The following is a 15,595-nucleotide window of genomic DNA, read 5'->3' as shown; positions in this document are numbered from 1 at the left end:
CCTGGGGGGGGGGGGGAATGTGGAAGGCATTCAGGCTTAATTTGGGGAACTGGAGCACAGATCCAATTTCCTAAATCAAGAGCCCCTCATCAACATCAAGGAACCTTCCTTGAGGGGTGTGAATCATCAGAGACGTGGCGCCGGTCGTGACGCAGGAGTTGACAGCCACTGATAAAAAAATTGATATGAATTTATGTCACAGGATGTCAGTAATGGTATGAAATTCTCTGAGATTTCCACAAGACGGCATTACAAACATTACAGACACTTTACCAGGGAAGTGCATCCCATTGTCTACCTTGTCCTTGTTCTAGAGTATTTTATGTATCGGAACCATATCACCCCTTGCTACGCAGTGCTCCAGGAAAGTTGAATTAGTTCGTACAGTCTTTTCTCGTAGGTCAAACTGGTAAACAGTGGGTGAAACGTCGTAAAATGAACGTTTTTGCTTTTTAAAAGCATCTCTGAATTACCACTTGTATGTCAAGCATTACAGCTCCTTAATCAACCATTTCCGGTGATTAAGTGTTGAAGGATGAGTAAAATAAACGACGATATACGGTAATGTACGAAGATAAGTGAGAAGTTTGTGATGAATGTTGGAGACACACTGGTGGCCAGGAACACAACAATCATTGTGGGGGAAGTCAGCAGACACAATGGCGGACAGAAACAGCAATCATTGTGAGAGATGTCAGCAGACACACTGCTGACCAGAAACAACAATCATTGTGGGGAACGTCAGTAGACACACTGCTGACCAGAAACAACAATCATTTTGGGGGACGTCAGCAGACACACTGCTGACCAGAAACAACAGTCATTGTGCGGGACGTCAATAGACACACTGCTGACCAGAAACAGCAATCATTGTGGGAGACGTCAGCAGACACATTGCTGACCAGAAACACAACAGTCATTGTGAGGGGACGTCAGCAGACACACTGCTGACCAGAAACAACAATCATTGTGAAGGACGTCAGCAGACACACTGCTGACCAGAAACAACAATCATTGTGAAGGACGTCAGCCGACACACTGCTGACCAGAAACACAATAATCACACTATACGTGTCTGTCAACTCTCTATACCGTCTACAAGCATTCCCTGGCCGCAGTGTTCCAACCTCACTTGACAAGCAAAGGACCCTTTTACCAGACGGAGGATCGAGCTTCCCTCACTCCTTACACCCAAGAGGAAAAAATAATGAAAAATTTCCGTAAGTCTAAGTATTTTTAATGATCCACTTTTATTAAACTAGGCAAGACTAACATACTTCCTAGATGTCAGTTAAGTGGCTACTGAACTAGGCAATACAAAGGTGATCAGCTGCATCAGCTGATAGCTGATGCAGCTAGTATTGTAAAATAGTTCGATATACGCAGAGAAATAAAGACAAGAGAAGATAAGTATACTGATTATTTCAACTTCACAGTGAGTGACTCACAAAATAGTAATGACACGATTGCAAACAAACCATACCACGGGTGGGGTTTGAACCCGCTGTCAGATAGTTCAAACCCCACCCGTGGTATAGTTTTTTTTCACAGTGAGACCATCTTCTGCACACAAAAAAATTCAACACTCTTCCTATTATCTGTTTTATGCATACCATTTAGTTTTGCTTGGGCCAATGGTCAGTGTTTGTTATGCTTCTGTGCAATAAATAAATAAATAAATATATGTATATCCTTAGACATCAGGATATATAGAAACGGACCTGGTCTGCTAATCCTCCGGGTCGAACATCCGAATAAAATCTTACCTTATCCTACCTTTCCGTTACGCTATATCAAAGTGAAAAATACTTTAGTTATACTTAAAAATTACTGACTTTTTACCGTTTTCTATAATAACTTACAATAGAAAATGGATATCAGAAAGGACTAACGTAGCTATTTTTAAAATTCTTAGGAAAAAAAATACTTGAAAAATAGTTTAGTTACGCTAAAATGTCATTGATATTTTAACGTTTTCTATAACGGCTTTTAAAAAATAGAAAATGGCTAAAAGACGGACTAACATGGATGTTAATAAGTTAAGATTTTTGTTAGAATTTTTAATCCGGAGAGTTAGCCACCATTGTCTATAGTTTTTTCCATTGTGGTCCTTTAATCTTCTCCTTCAGGATGCGATCCACAACAGTCGACTAACATCCAGGTTCCTTCTCCCAGGTATTTACTTTCTCCCAGGTACCTACTGTCTCCCAGGTACCTATTTTTCCCAGGCACCTACTTTCTCCTAGGTACCTGCTTTCTCCCAGGTACCTGCTTTCTCCCAGGTACCCACTGTATCCCAGGTATCTACTTTCACCCAAGTACCTACCAAGAGCAGCAGGTGTAACGAAACATGCCCTAGGTACCCATTTTACTGATGGGGAACATATATAACCAGTGTAAAGAAATACGTCCAATGTTTCTACCCTCGCTGCGAATTGAACCCGAATCCTCGACGTGTGAAGCGAGAGCTTTAGCCACCAGGCCACTGGGTACAGGTACATAAATGTACAATTATCATGCATAGTAACATATGTATAAATTACCAAAGGAAACCCCAAAAACGTTAGACAAATTGACTTATTTCCATCGTGGTCCTTCAATTAGGAAGGTTCATCATCAGTCAGGAAGGCAGACCATCCTAAGTCGAAATCAACTCAGGTTATATTTTGCAAATAAGTATATTGCTTTGAGCCAGTCGTGGAATTATATATCTGTACATTTTAAATTCCTTGTTATGCACATCTTTAAACCTAAAAGTAGTATTTAGAAACTAGTTTATAAAAGTTTGTGACAGTTTAGCACAGGAAAATGCAAACTCCCTTCCTGTAAGCTTTTTCACCCCGAAATGTGTACCTCTTCAGTACAGGAAAGACTGTGCTATAACTTAAATTGCCAGGCACACCATCTAAAGGGGACAAAAAGATACAAAACATCCATGCCATGGGAAAACCTGGGTAGCCACAGCCACTCAAGAGGGAGAGGTTTTTTAGTGCCAGGAAGGACAAAAAACTGGCAGGAAATGGCAGAAATCGTACACCAAATCCAGTCATTCCTAGGGTGAAACCACAGTCGATGGCCTCCACTCCAAACCAACAGATACAGATACTAATGCCGGAAAAAAAATCCTCCCCCAGTACCAACAATACCACCAGTCCGATGACATTCTTCTTTGCAAATATACAAGGTCTAAAGCCAGCAACAAACAACAAAATACCTTTCATCCGTGGACTGCTTGCAGAGGCAAAGGCAATGTTCGCGGCTTTCACTGAGACCCACATAAAGGATCACTTGGACAACGAAATATGGATCCCAGGTTACAACCTATACAGATGTGACAGAGTGAACAGGCAAAAGGGGGGGGGGGTTGGCCTGTACATTGCAGAGTCACTTGTTTGCACAGAACTGCTTAATGCCTCAAATGATGTAGTGGAAGTTTTAGCAGTAAAGATCGAGAACCAAAACCTAGTCATTGTGGTAGTCTACAAGCCTCCGGATGCAATATCCCAGCAATTCCAGGAACAGCTGTTAAAAATTGACCACTGTCTGGAAAAATCTTCCAGCTCCTGCACCCAACATCTTGCTCCTGGGGGATTTCAACTTAAGGCACCTAAAATGGAGGAATATAGCAAATAATATTGTTCCAGTAATAACACCAGGAGGCAGCTCTGATGAAAACTCACACTCACACGAGCTTTTAAATCTCTGCACAAAATTCAATTTAAACCAGCAAATAATAGAGCCTACTAGACTGGAGAATACACTAGACCTCATCTTCACTAACAATGATGATCTGATAAGAAATGTCACCATATCAAAAACAATATACTCAGATCACAACATAATTGAGGTTCAGACATGTATGCGAGGAGCCCCAGACCGACAAAATGAGATTAGTCACGAGGGAGCATTCACCAAATTCAACTTCAATAACAAAAACGTAAAGTGGGACCAAGTAAACCAAGTCCTAACCGATATAAGCTGGGAAGATATACTAAGCAACACAGACCCCAACTTATGCCTAGAACAGATTAACTTGGTGGCACTCGATGTATGCACAAGGCTTATTCCTCTAAGAAAAAGAAGGAGTAGATGTAAAATAGAAAGAGACAGACGCTCCCTTTACAGGCGACGGAAAAGAATAACAGAGCGGCTAAAAGAGGTCAATATATCTGAAATGCGTAGGCAGACACTGGTCAGAGAAACAGCAAGCATCGAACTTAAGCTAAAGAAATCTTATAGGAGTCAGGAATCGTGGGAAGAACTAAAAGCCATAAATGAAATCGAAAAAAAAACGAAGTATTTCTTCTCCTATGCCAAATCAAAGTCGAGAACAACGTCCAGTATTGGGCCCCTACTTAAACAAGATGGGTCCTACACAGATGACAGCAAGGAAATGAGTGAGCTACTCAAGTCCCAATATGACTCAGTTTTTAGCAAGCCGCTAACCAGACTGAGAGTCGAAGATCAAAATGAATTTTTTATGAGAGAGCCACAGAATTTGGTTAACACAAGCCTATCCGATGTTATCCTGACGCCAAATGACTTCGAACAGGCGATAAATGACATGCCCATGCACTCTACCCCAGGGCCAGACTCATGGAACTCCGTGTTCATCAAGAACTGCAAGAAGCCCCTATCACGAGCCTTTACCATCCTATGGAGACGGAGCATGGACACGGGGGTCGTCCCACAGTTACTAAAAACAACAGACATAGCCCCACTCCACAAAGGGGGCAGTAAAGCAACAGCAAAGAACTACTGACCGATAGCACTAACATCCCATATTAAAATCTTTGAAAGGGTCCTAAGAAGCAAGATCAGGTAGAAAGAGGAGAAAAAATAATAAGGTTAAGTCAGGGATATTCTGAAGTTCAGAAGATATTGACAATATGATGAGAAAGAAAGAACAGAGACAATAACCACAACTAAGAGTCATACATGGAAAGTTGTGTATAAGGGAGGATACAACCAGACGGCGACTGTGAAAGTTAGACGTAGGGTAGACAGTTTTAGCAGAAGACAAGACAGTAGGATGACAGTGATCTCTAACATGACAGAAAATAACATTGTTGGTGTCTGCAAGAATAACACTACTTTTGTGTTCAGTGAATCTGTCAGAAAAGTCATCCTAAGTTGGTCTCGCTTATGTGCCCGTTATTTGTGTGTTGTTCCAGTCGCTTATGTGCCCGTTATTTGTGTGTTGTTCCAGTCGCTTATGTGCCCGTTATTTGTGTGTTGTTCCAGTCGTGGCGTTGTGCCTTATTCCTCTTTATTATTATTATTATTATTATTATTATTATTATTATTATTATTATTATTCTTATTATTATTATTATTATTATTATTATTATTATTATTATTATTATTAGTAGTAGTAGTAGTAGTAGTAGTAGTAGTAGTAGTAGTAGTAGTAGTAGTAGTAGCAGTAGTAGTAGTAGTAGTAGTAGTAGTAGTAGTAGTAGTAGTAGTAGTAGTAGTAGTAGTAGCAGTAGCAGTAATAGTAGTAGTAGCAGTAGTAGTAGTAGTAGTAGTAGTAGTAGTAGTAGTAGTAGTAGTAGTAGTAGTAGTAGTAGTAGTAGTAGTAGTAGCAGTAGTAGTAGTAGTAGTAGTAGCAGTAGTAGTAGTAGTAGTAGTAGTATCATTATCATCATCATCATTATTCAATATTGTGGTATAGGAGATTATTTACCTCTGTATGTTGTGGGAATTATAAAAGAAATATCTAGTCTGCATTTTGAATTTTTATTCTGCACAACAAAAGCATCAGAAAGATTATGCCCATACAATATTATATATATATATATATATATATATATATATATATATATATATATATATATATATATATATATATATATATATATATATATATATATATTACCACGAAAGTAATATAGTGAGTGTAAGAACGGTGTAATTTGTGTTACAAATGATCTGGTTCAGTGATACTGTCTGGTAACACAGTGGTAGCCAACACAAACATTTACATTCCTCAGTATTTACAACCATTGTGTATATAATATATAAATCTAGGACTAGAGAAATCGTATTGACACGATGGTAAACAATTCTTAAAGACTTCGAACCCATAGAAAGAGTGACCTGAAACTAGAAAGCCAGTGTTCTGACCACCACAGCTTGGAGGCCTCTTAAGGTTCGTGGAATTGAGTGGGTTCTTGTGCCCCTGGGAGGTTAGTATGGGCCTCCTATGTGACTACAGCGCAGGTTGCTTTTTTACAGACGAATCTCACATCAGTATGGCTGTGGCAAGGTATAGCTCTGGGTGTCTGGAAAATTGGGGTTAGACTACTGGCATGCTAGGTTAAGGTCTGGCTCGTTATGGGTTCGATCCTCGCTCCTTCTGTGAGAATATAAAGCATAATCTTCATTCTTCTCTCTCTCTCTTTCTCTCACCTCTGATCTTAATACTGAGTTTCATGTTTCTTTCCAATTCGTGGCTTGATGACGGTCCACGAAAGAACGAAACATCGTCCAGATTTAATTTACAATTTGAGAGTCGTATTACACACACACACACACACACACACACACACACACACACACACACACACTTAAAGTTAATATAAGTTACTTTGGTAAGCTTGGTCTCCCCCAACAAAGCTCACCAAAATACACACACATAACACATTTAACATTAACATATAACTTTAACATTTAACATCGTTTGTAAACACCTGTTTCCAGACACGCCTACTAACATTAATTAAGTAACAGGCGATGTTTAACATGTTAGTTATTACTTAATGAGTTGAGCTGCTTCGTTTTATCACTGTTAAAGGCAAACCTAAAGACAGTATTAAGTTACATTATTTACGAGATTGTTAGTATAAAGTTTGTTATCCGAGTAACCTGTAACCAATGGCATTTATTTACATATTCGCAGCGATAATTTATATTATGCACCGATGATTTTACAAAGACATGGAAATATATTATTACTAATCACTGCTTAAGACGACACAGATTGTATACACAGATTGTATACACAGGTTGTATATACAGGCTGTATACACAGATTGTATACACAGGTTGTATATACAGGCTGTATACACAGGTTGTATACACAGGTTGTGTAGACCGAGCGGTGTGTCTCTCTCGGCTTAATATGTTGAGAGTAATGTTTAACATCCATTTTATGGTGTTAAAGTATTCTGTCTGGTGCAGCCTTAATGACTCTAGTGTTAGTCGATAGATATTAAATTCTGATTCACCAACCAAGAAGACACAGCGTCCTTGCGTTATGTAACACTAGCTTCCGAAGCTGCAAGGAGAATGTTGTGAGTCTTCTGTCACCAGGAAGATGTGTCACCTGACCTGCTTTGATCTGACGACCGAGAGGTGCCACCTGACCTCCTTTGATCTGACGACCGAGAGGTGCCACCTGACCTTCTTTGATCTGACGACCGAGAGGTGCCACCCGACCTCCTTTGATCTGACGACCGAGAGGTGCCACCTGACCTCCTTTGATCTGACGACCGAGAGGTGCCACCTGACCTCCTTTGATCTGACGACCGAGAGGTACCACCTGACCTCCTTTGATCTGACGACCGAGAGGTACCACCTGACCTCCTTTGATCTGACGACCGAGAGGTACCACCTGACCTTCTTTGATCTGACGACCGAGAGGTACCACCTGACCTTCTTTGATCTGACGACCGAGAGGTACCACCTGACCTTCTTTGATCTGACGACCGAGAGGTACCACCTGACCTCCTTTGATCTGACGACCGAGAGGTACCACCCGACCTCCTTGATCTGACGACCGAGAGGTACCACCTGACCTCCTTTGATCTGACGACCGAGAGGTACCACCCGACCTCCTTGATCTGACGACCGAGAGGTGCCACCTGACCTTCTTTGATCTGACGACCGAGAGGTACCACCTGACCTTCTTTGATCTGACGACCGAGAGGTACCACCTGACCTCCTTTGATCTGACGACCGAGAGGTACCACCCGACCTCCTTGATCTGACGACCGAGAGGTACCACCTGACCTTCTTTGATCTGACGACCGAGAGGTACCACCTGACCTCCTTTGATCTGACGACCGAGAGGTACCACCCGACCTCCTTGATCTGACGACCGAGAGGTGCCACCCGACCTCCTTGATCTGACGACCGAGAGGTACCACCTGACCTTCTTTGATCTGACGACCGAGAGATGTCACCTGACCTTTGATCTGACGACCGAGAGGTACCACCTGACCTTCTTTGATCTGACGACCGAGAGATGTCACCTGACCTTTGATCTGACGACCGAGAGGTGCCACCTGACCTTTGATCTGACGACCGAGAGGTACCACCTGACCTCCTTTGATCTGACGACCGAGAGGTGCCACCTGACCTTTGATCTGACGACCGAGAGGTACCACCTGACCTTCTTTGATCTGACGACCGAGAGGTACCACCTGACCTTTGATCTGACGACCGAGAGATGTCACCTGACCTTTGATCTGACGACCGAGAGGTGCCACCTGACCTTTGATCTGACGACCGAGAGGTACCACCTGACCTTTGATCTGACGACCGAGAGATGTCACCTGACCTCCTGTGACCCTCACCATGAAGAGCCTGACAAGTACTGTGCTGACTCCAGCAGTCAGATGTACTGACGAGTCAGATTTTATAGGAATTATTGTAGCATTATAGCTAAACTCTCCTTGAGACCAATTACTGTCTGTTAATGATACAATAAAACTTAATTAAACTATCCCACCTCTTTATCAAATCATCAGACTTAAAGACCAATTTACAGTTATTGAAATATAAATGGGGATCAAAATTTACATGGGGGACAAAACCGTAAACTTGACATGACAACACTTCTGTCATCACCTCTTCTGACATCTCTTTCGTCTTCATTTCTACGCTGATTCAAACTTCTTCCAGTTTCTCCCATTAATAATTTTCCTGAATAATATATGCAAGAAAAAACATCCAAATATTATATTTATTATTGACTGTTAACTCGATGGAGAAAAAGTATATTTCAAAAATTTTGGGGGTTGATCTAAATGATAATTAAAATACATATAAATAGTATATTGACGGGATTACAGTCGATAATGAATCTGAAAATTCTCTTTTGCTTACGAAGTCGAGGTCCATTACAGGCAATGTACCGGTACAGGTAATATACAGGCAATGTACCGGTACAATGTACCGGCACAGGTAATATACAGGCAATGTACCGGTACAATGTACCGGTACAATGTACCAGTACAGGTAATATACAGGCAATGTACCGGTTCTGTGCTGCCGGTACAGTCAGAAATTTTCTGGTATATACGAGTTTGTTAAGTCTAGAAAAAGACCCCACCAGGCTTTCCAATAAGTATATAGATTATACACATTACCAATATACCTAAAACACTTAGCACTGAATAACAAAAATCTTCAGATAATAATATAAAAAAAATCCATTTTCAGTTACTTAACGAGGTCGCTCAGCCATTTTGTATAATCATTTCAAATTTCGTTATAAAAAAAAAATATATTTATGGAGCTTAAATTTACAATATAAATTGTTCAATTTAATGAATTCAATGTTTATGGAAGTTCGCAGTTTTAAGTTACAACAGTCTGACTGATCAGAGACTGAGCCGCGATATACGGACGGAGGATCAAGCCTCCATCAATCTTAAGTTTTAAGATAAATATAATAATAATAATAATAATAATAATAATAATAATAATAATAATAATAACTAATAATAATAATAATAATAATAATAATAATAATAATAATAATAATAATAATAATAATAATAATAATAATAATAATAATAATAATAATAATAATAATAATAATAATAATAATAATAATAATAACAATAATAATAATAATAATAATAATAATAATAATAATAATAATAATAATAATAATAATAATAATAATAATAATAATAATAATAATAATAATAATAATAATAATAATAATAATAATAATAATAATAATAATAATAATAACAATTATAATAATAATAATAATACTAATAATAATAATAATAATAATAATAATAATAACAATAACAATAATAATAATAATAATAATAATAATAATAATAATAATAATAATAATAATAATAATAATAATAATAATAATAACAATAATAATAATAATAATAATAATAATAATAATAATAATAATAATAATAATAATAATAACAATAATAATAATAATAATAATAATAATAATAATAATAATAATAATAATAATAATAATAATAATAATGTGCCTCATCTGAGAGGTAATTCAACAAATTATTAATAATAACTTTGATAAATAAGTAACATTAACTCATTTAACATCAGTAATAACTGAAGTGTTACGGAGCTTATTATTAACATTTATATTATTATTATTATTATTAAGAGATGGAGAAACTTCCTGTCGTAGATGGTTAAGGAACTCTAGCAGCACTCTGCAGTGCTCTACAGTGCTCTGCAGTACTCTGCAGTGCTCTGCAGTGCTCTGCAGTACTCTGCAGTACTCTACAGTACTCTACAGTACTCTACAGTATTCTACAGTACTCTACAGTGCTCTGCAGTACTCTGCAGTGCTCTACAGTGCTCTGCAGTACTCTGCAGTGCTCTACAGTGCTCTGCAGTACTCTACAGTACTCTACAGTACTCTACAGTATTCTACAGTACTCTTCAGTACTCTACAGTATTCTACAGTACTCTTCAGTACTCTACAGTACTCTACAGTGCTCTGCAGTACTCTACAGTGCTCTGCAGTACTCTGCAGTGCTCTACAGTGCTCTGCAGTACTCTACAGTGCTCTGCAGTGCTCTACAGTGCTCTGCAGTGCTCTACAGTATTCTACAGTACTCTTCAGTACTCTACAGTACTCTACAGTGCTCTGCAGTACTCTGCAGTGCTCTACAGTGCTCTGCAGTACTCTACAGTGCTCTGCAGTGCTCTACAGTGCTCTGCAGTGCTCTACAGTATTCTACAGTACTCTTCAGTACTCTACAGTACTCTACAGTGCTCTGCAGTACTCTGCAGTGCTCTACAGTGCTCTGCAGTACTCTGCAGTGCTCTACAGTGCTCTGCAGTACTCTGCAGTGCTCTACAGTGCTCTGCAGTACTCTACAGTACTCTTCAGTACTCTACAGTATTCTACAGTACTTTTCAGTACTTTGCAGTACTCTGTAATACTCTGCAGTACTCTGCAGTGCTCTAGCACTACTCTGCAGTACTTTATAGTACTCTACAGTACTCTACAGCACTCTGCAGTACTCTATAGTACTCTACAGTACTCTACAGTATTCTGTAGTACTCTGCAATACTCTGCAGTACTCTGCAGTACTCTAGCAGTACTCTGCAGTACTCTAGCAGTACTCCGTAGTACTTTGCAGTACTCTGCAGGTAACTGACTCTACAGAGCGAGTTGTGAGCATCGTAGGTACTCTGCGAGATAGAATCCAGCCACACGAATAACTACGGAATATAATGACGTAAACGAATGCTTAATCGACAACTTGTTCTTGAGTTATTACAGTCGAAAGTTCATGTTACAGCTGCGATTCCCTTATAGATCTTCATTATGGTATTAGACGCACATTAGACTCGTCTACACGTAGTATATTCCCACCTCTTTACTTATGATAAAGCTTGATAAACCTCCGAGGGCAGCTTGAAGCGAGTTCTATATACTGCCTTAGTATTCACTAATTAAATCGGATATTCGCTCAGTAGTACAATAAATATCTTTATTTCTACGAGTACATGTACAAGGTATACCCCGGGTGGGGATAGAACCCGCGGTCAGAGAGTCTCAAAACTCCTTGAGACTCCTTGAGACTCTCTGACAGCGGGTTCTATCCCCGCCCGGGGTATGGTTTGTTTGCAATCGTGTCATTACGATTTCGTGAGTCACATGTACAAGGTATATAGGATTGGAACTGACTCAAAAAAGGGTCTAATTTTTATAACTCGGCTCCCCTCAAGAACGGTTCCTTGATGTTGGTGAGGGGCTCTTGATTTAGGGAATTGGATCTGTGCTCCAGTTCCCCGAATTAAGCCTGAATGCCTTCCACATCCCCCCCCCCAGGCGCTGTATAATCCTCCGGGTTTAGCGCTTCCCCCTTGATTATAATAATAATAATAATAACTTGGCTCTGTATATAATTACCACACTTTATATAATTATCTAGACTGTTATAGTGGAAGTCATGCATATGAGAGAGGATCATGCACTGTTATTGTTGTGTGTTCCGCCGTCACGTCTGCGTCCACCGTCCCGTCTGCGTCCGCCGTCCCGTCTGCGTCCATCCACATGATCCTTCAAAGGTATACTAATTTCTCCATTGTATTTGTCTTCTGAACATTGTATGTTTGGTAGTGCGTCTGTACCATTGTTAATGTGTACCATTGTTAATGTGTACCATTGTTAATGTGTACCATTGTTAATGTTGTTATTGTGTTTGGTTTTTGACTAATAAATTGCTGGCAGCGTTAGTGTACTTGCTGACTGTGTTACTGTAGTTGCTGACAGTGTTACTGTACTTGCTGACAGTGTTAGTGTACTTGCTGACAGTGTTAGTGTACTTGCTGACTGTGTTACTGTAGTTGCTGACAGTGTTACTGTACTTGCTGACAGTGTTAGTGTACTTGCTGACAGTGTTAGTGTACTTGCTGACAGTGTTACTGTACTTGCTGACAGTGTTAGTGTACTTGCTGACAGTGTTAGTGTACTTGCTGACAGTGTTACTGTACTTGCTGACAGTATTAGTGTACTTGCTGACAGTGTTAGTGTACTTGCTGACAGTGTTACTGTACTTGCTGACAGTGTTATTGTACTTGCTGACAGTGTTAGTGTACTTGCTGAGAGTGTTACTGTACTTGCTGACAGTGTTAGTGTACTTGCTGATAGTGTTAGTGTACTTGCTGACAGTGTTAGTGTACTTGTTGACAGTGTTACTGTAGTTGCTGGCAGTGTTACTGTAGTTGCTGACAGTGTTAGTGTACTTGCTGACAGTGTTACTGTAGTTGCTGATAGTGTTAGTGTACTTGCTGACAGTGTTAGTGTACTTGCTGACAGTGTTACTGTACTTGCTGATAGTGTTACTGTACTTGCTGACAGTGTTACTGTACTTGCTGACAGTGTTACTGTAGTTGCTGGCAGTGTTAGTGTACTTGCTGACAGTGTTACTGTACTTGCTGACAGTGTTAGTGTACTTGCTGACAGTGTTACTGTACTTGCTGACAGTGTTAGTGTAGTTGCTGATAGTGTTGCTGTACTTGCTGACAGTGTTAGTGTACTTGCTGACAGTGTTACTGTACTTGCTGACAGTGTTAGTGTACTTGCTGACAGTGTTAGTGTACTTGCTGACAGTGTTACTGTACTTGCTGACAGTGTTAGTGTACTTTCTGACAGTGTTACTGTACTTGCTGACAGTGTTAGTGTACTTGCTGACAGTGTTAGTGTACTTGCTGACAGTGTTACTGTACTTGCTGACAGTGTTAGTGTACTTGCTGACAGTGTTAGTGTACTTGCTGAGAGTGTTACTGTACTTGCTGACAGTGTTAGTGTACTTGCTGATAGTGTTAGTGTACTTGCTGACAGTGTTAGTGTACTTGTTGACAGTGTTAGTGTAGTTGCTGACAGTGTTACTGTAGTTGCTGACAGTGTTACTGTAGTTGCTGACAGTGTTACTGTAGTTGCTGACAGTGTTAGTGTACTTGCTGACAGTGTTACTGTAGTTGCTGACAGTGTTAGTGTACTTGCTGACAGTGTTACTGTAGTTGCTGACAGTGTTAGTGTACTTTCTAACAGTGTTACTGTAGTTTCTGACAATGTTAGTGTACTTGCTGACAGTGTTACTGTAGTTGCTGACAGTGTTAGTGTACTTGCTGACAGTGTTACTGTAGTTGCTGACAGTGTTAGTGTACTTTCTAACAGTGTTACTGTAGTTGCTGACAATGTTAGTGTACTTGCTGACAGTGTTACTGTAGTTGCTGACAATGTTAGTGTACTTGCTGATAGTGTTAGTGTACTTTCTGACAGTGTTACTGTACATGCTGACAGTGTTACTGTACTTGCTGACAGTGTTAGTGTACTTGCTGATAGTGTTAGTGTACTTGCTGATAGTGTTAGTGTACTTTCTGACAGTGTTACTGTACTTGCTGACAGTGTTAGTGTACTTGCTGATAGTGTTAGTGTACTTGCTGACAGTGTTACTGTAGTTGCTGACAATGTTAGTGTACTTGCTGATAGTGTTAGTGTACTTGCTGACAGTGTTACTGTACTTGCTGACAGTGTTAGTGTACTTGCTGACAGTGTTAGTGTACTTGTTGACAGTGTTACTGTACTTGCTGATAGTGTTAGTGTACTTGCTGACAGTGTTACTGTACTTGCTGACAGTGTTAGTGTACTTTCTGACAGTGTTACTGTAGTTGCTGATAGTGTTAGTGTACTTGCTGATAGTGTTAGTGTACTTGCTGACAGTGTTACTGTACTTGCTGATAGTGTTAGTGTACTTGCTGGTAGTGTTAGTGTACTTGCTGACAGTGTTACTGTACTTGCTGATAGTGTTAGTGTACTTTCTGACAGTGTTACTGTAGTTGCTGACAATGTTAGTGTACTTGCTGATAGTGTTAGTGTACTTGCTGACAGTGTTACTGTACTTGCTGATAGTGTTAGTGTACTTTCTGACAGTGTTACTGTAGTTGCTGACAATGTTAGTGTACTTGCTGATAGTGTTAGTGTACTTGCTGACAGTGTTACTATACCTACTGACAGTGTTAGTGTACTTGCTGACAGTGTTAGTGTACTTGCTGACAGTGTTACTGTACTTGCTGACAGTGTTACTGTACTTGCTGACAGTGTTACTGTACTTGCTGACAGTGTTACTGTATTTGCTGACAGTGTTAGTGTACTTGCTGACAGTGTTAGTGTACTTGCTGACAGTGTTACTGTACTTGCTGACAGTGTTACTGTACTTGCTGACAGTGTTAGTGTACTTGCTGACAGTGTTAACATAAATCTTGAATATTTTTCATAGTTTTAATACAGCGTAGCGCTGAACGTTTAATAATAAAGTCGTCAGATAAATTAATCTAAACTGTACAAAGTTTTTTGTCAGCAAAGTGTTAAGTCTTTTATTAGTGTTTTTAGTCAGCTGTCAGCCTTACTTCAAGGTGTTCTACTAGTGTTCTAGACATTTTTGAAGGCTGTATTTCAAAGGTTCTAGTTAGTTTTAAAGGTTATATAAGGACACTAACTAATTAGTTAGGCAGCCCATGAACAATTATTGGTTGTAATTGTTATGTTTGTTCAGCTTGTGAGATCAAGTAGTTGATGACTCTCCACCCCTCATACGATGGTGGTGGTGCCGTTGATGAGCGAAGTGGTGGTGGTGGTAGTGGTGGTGGTGATGGTAGTGGTGGTGGTGGTGGTGGGGGGAGCGTTGGAGGAGGTGGTGGAGGAAGCAGTGCCGTTTGTTAAGTTGTTGATGATACACTGGCGATACAGCACCATTGAACTCCTGGGACGCTGGGACACCACCAGTCTCTTCTTCTCCTTCTTCTGAGTCGCCGGCGTGGTCACCACGGCACGGGCGCCGTG

General features: G+C 39.9%; 1 protein-coding gene across 1 annotated transcript in view; it reads right to left on the bottom strand.

The window, feature by feature from the left end:
- Positions 1 to 15,000: 15,000 nt before the first annotated feature.
- LOC128691170 (neuropeptide SIFamide receptor-like) overlaps positions 15,001 to 15,595 on the bottom strand; it is a 59,032-nt gene continuing 58,437 nt past the window's right edge. Inside the window, exon 7 of the mRNA XM_053780017.2 lies at positions 15,001 to 15,595. This exon is cut by the window's right edge and continues 15 nt beyond it. Within this exon, the coding sequence (XP_053635992.1) occupies positions 15,344 to 15,595 (252 nt within the window). The 3' untranslated portion in view covers positions 15,001 to 15,343.

The sequence above is a fragment of the Cherax quadricarinatus genome, chromosome 27 (genome assembly GCF_038502225.1).
Source record: "Cherax quadricarinatus isolate ZL_2023a chromosome 27, ASM3850222v1, whole genome shotgun sequence".
NCBI lineage: Eukaryota > Metazoa > Arthropoda > Malacostraca > Decapoda > Parastacidae > Cherax > Cherax quadricarinatus.
This window is presented reverse-complemented; position numbering and strand designations above follow the sequence as displayed.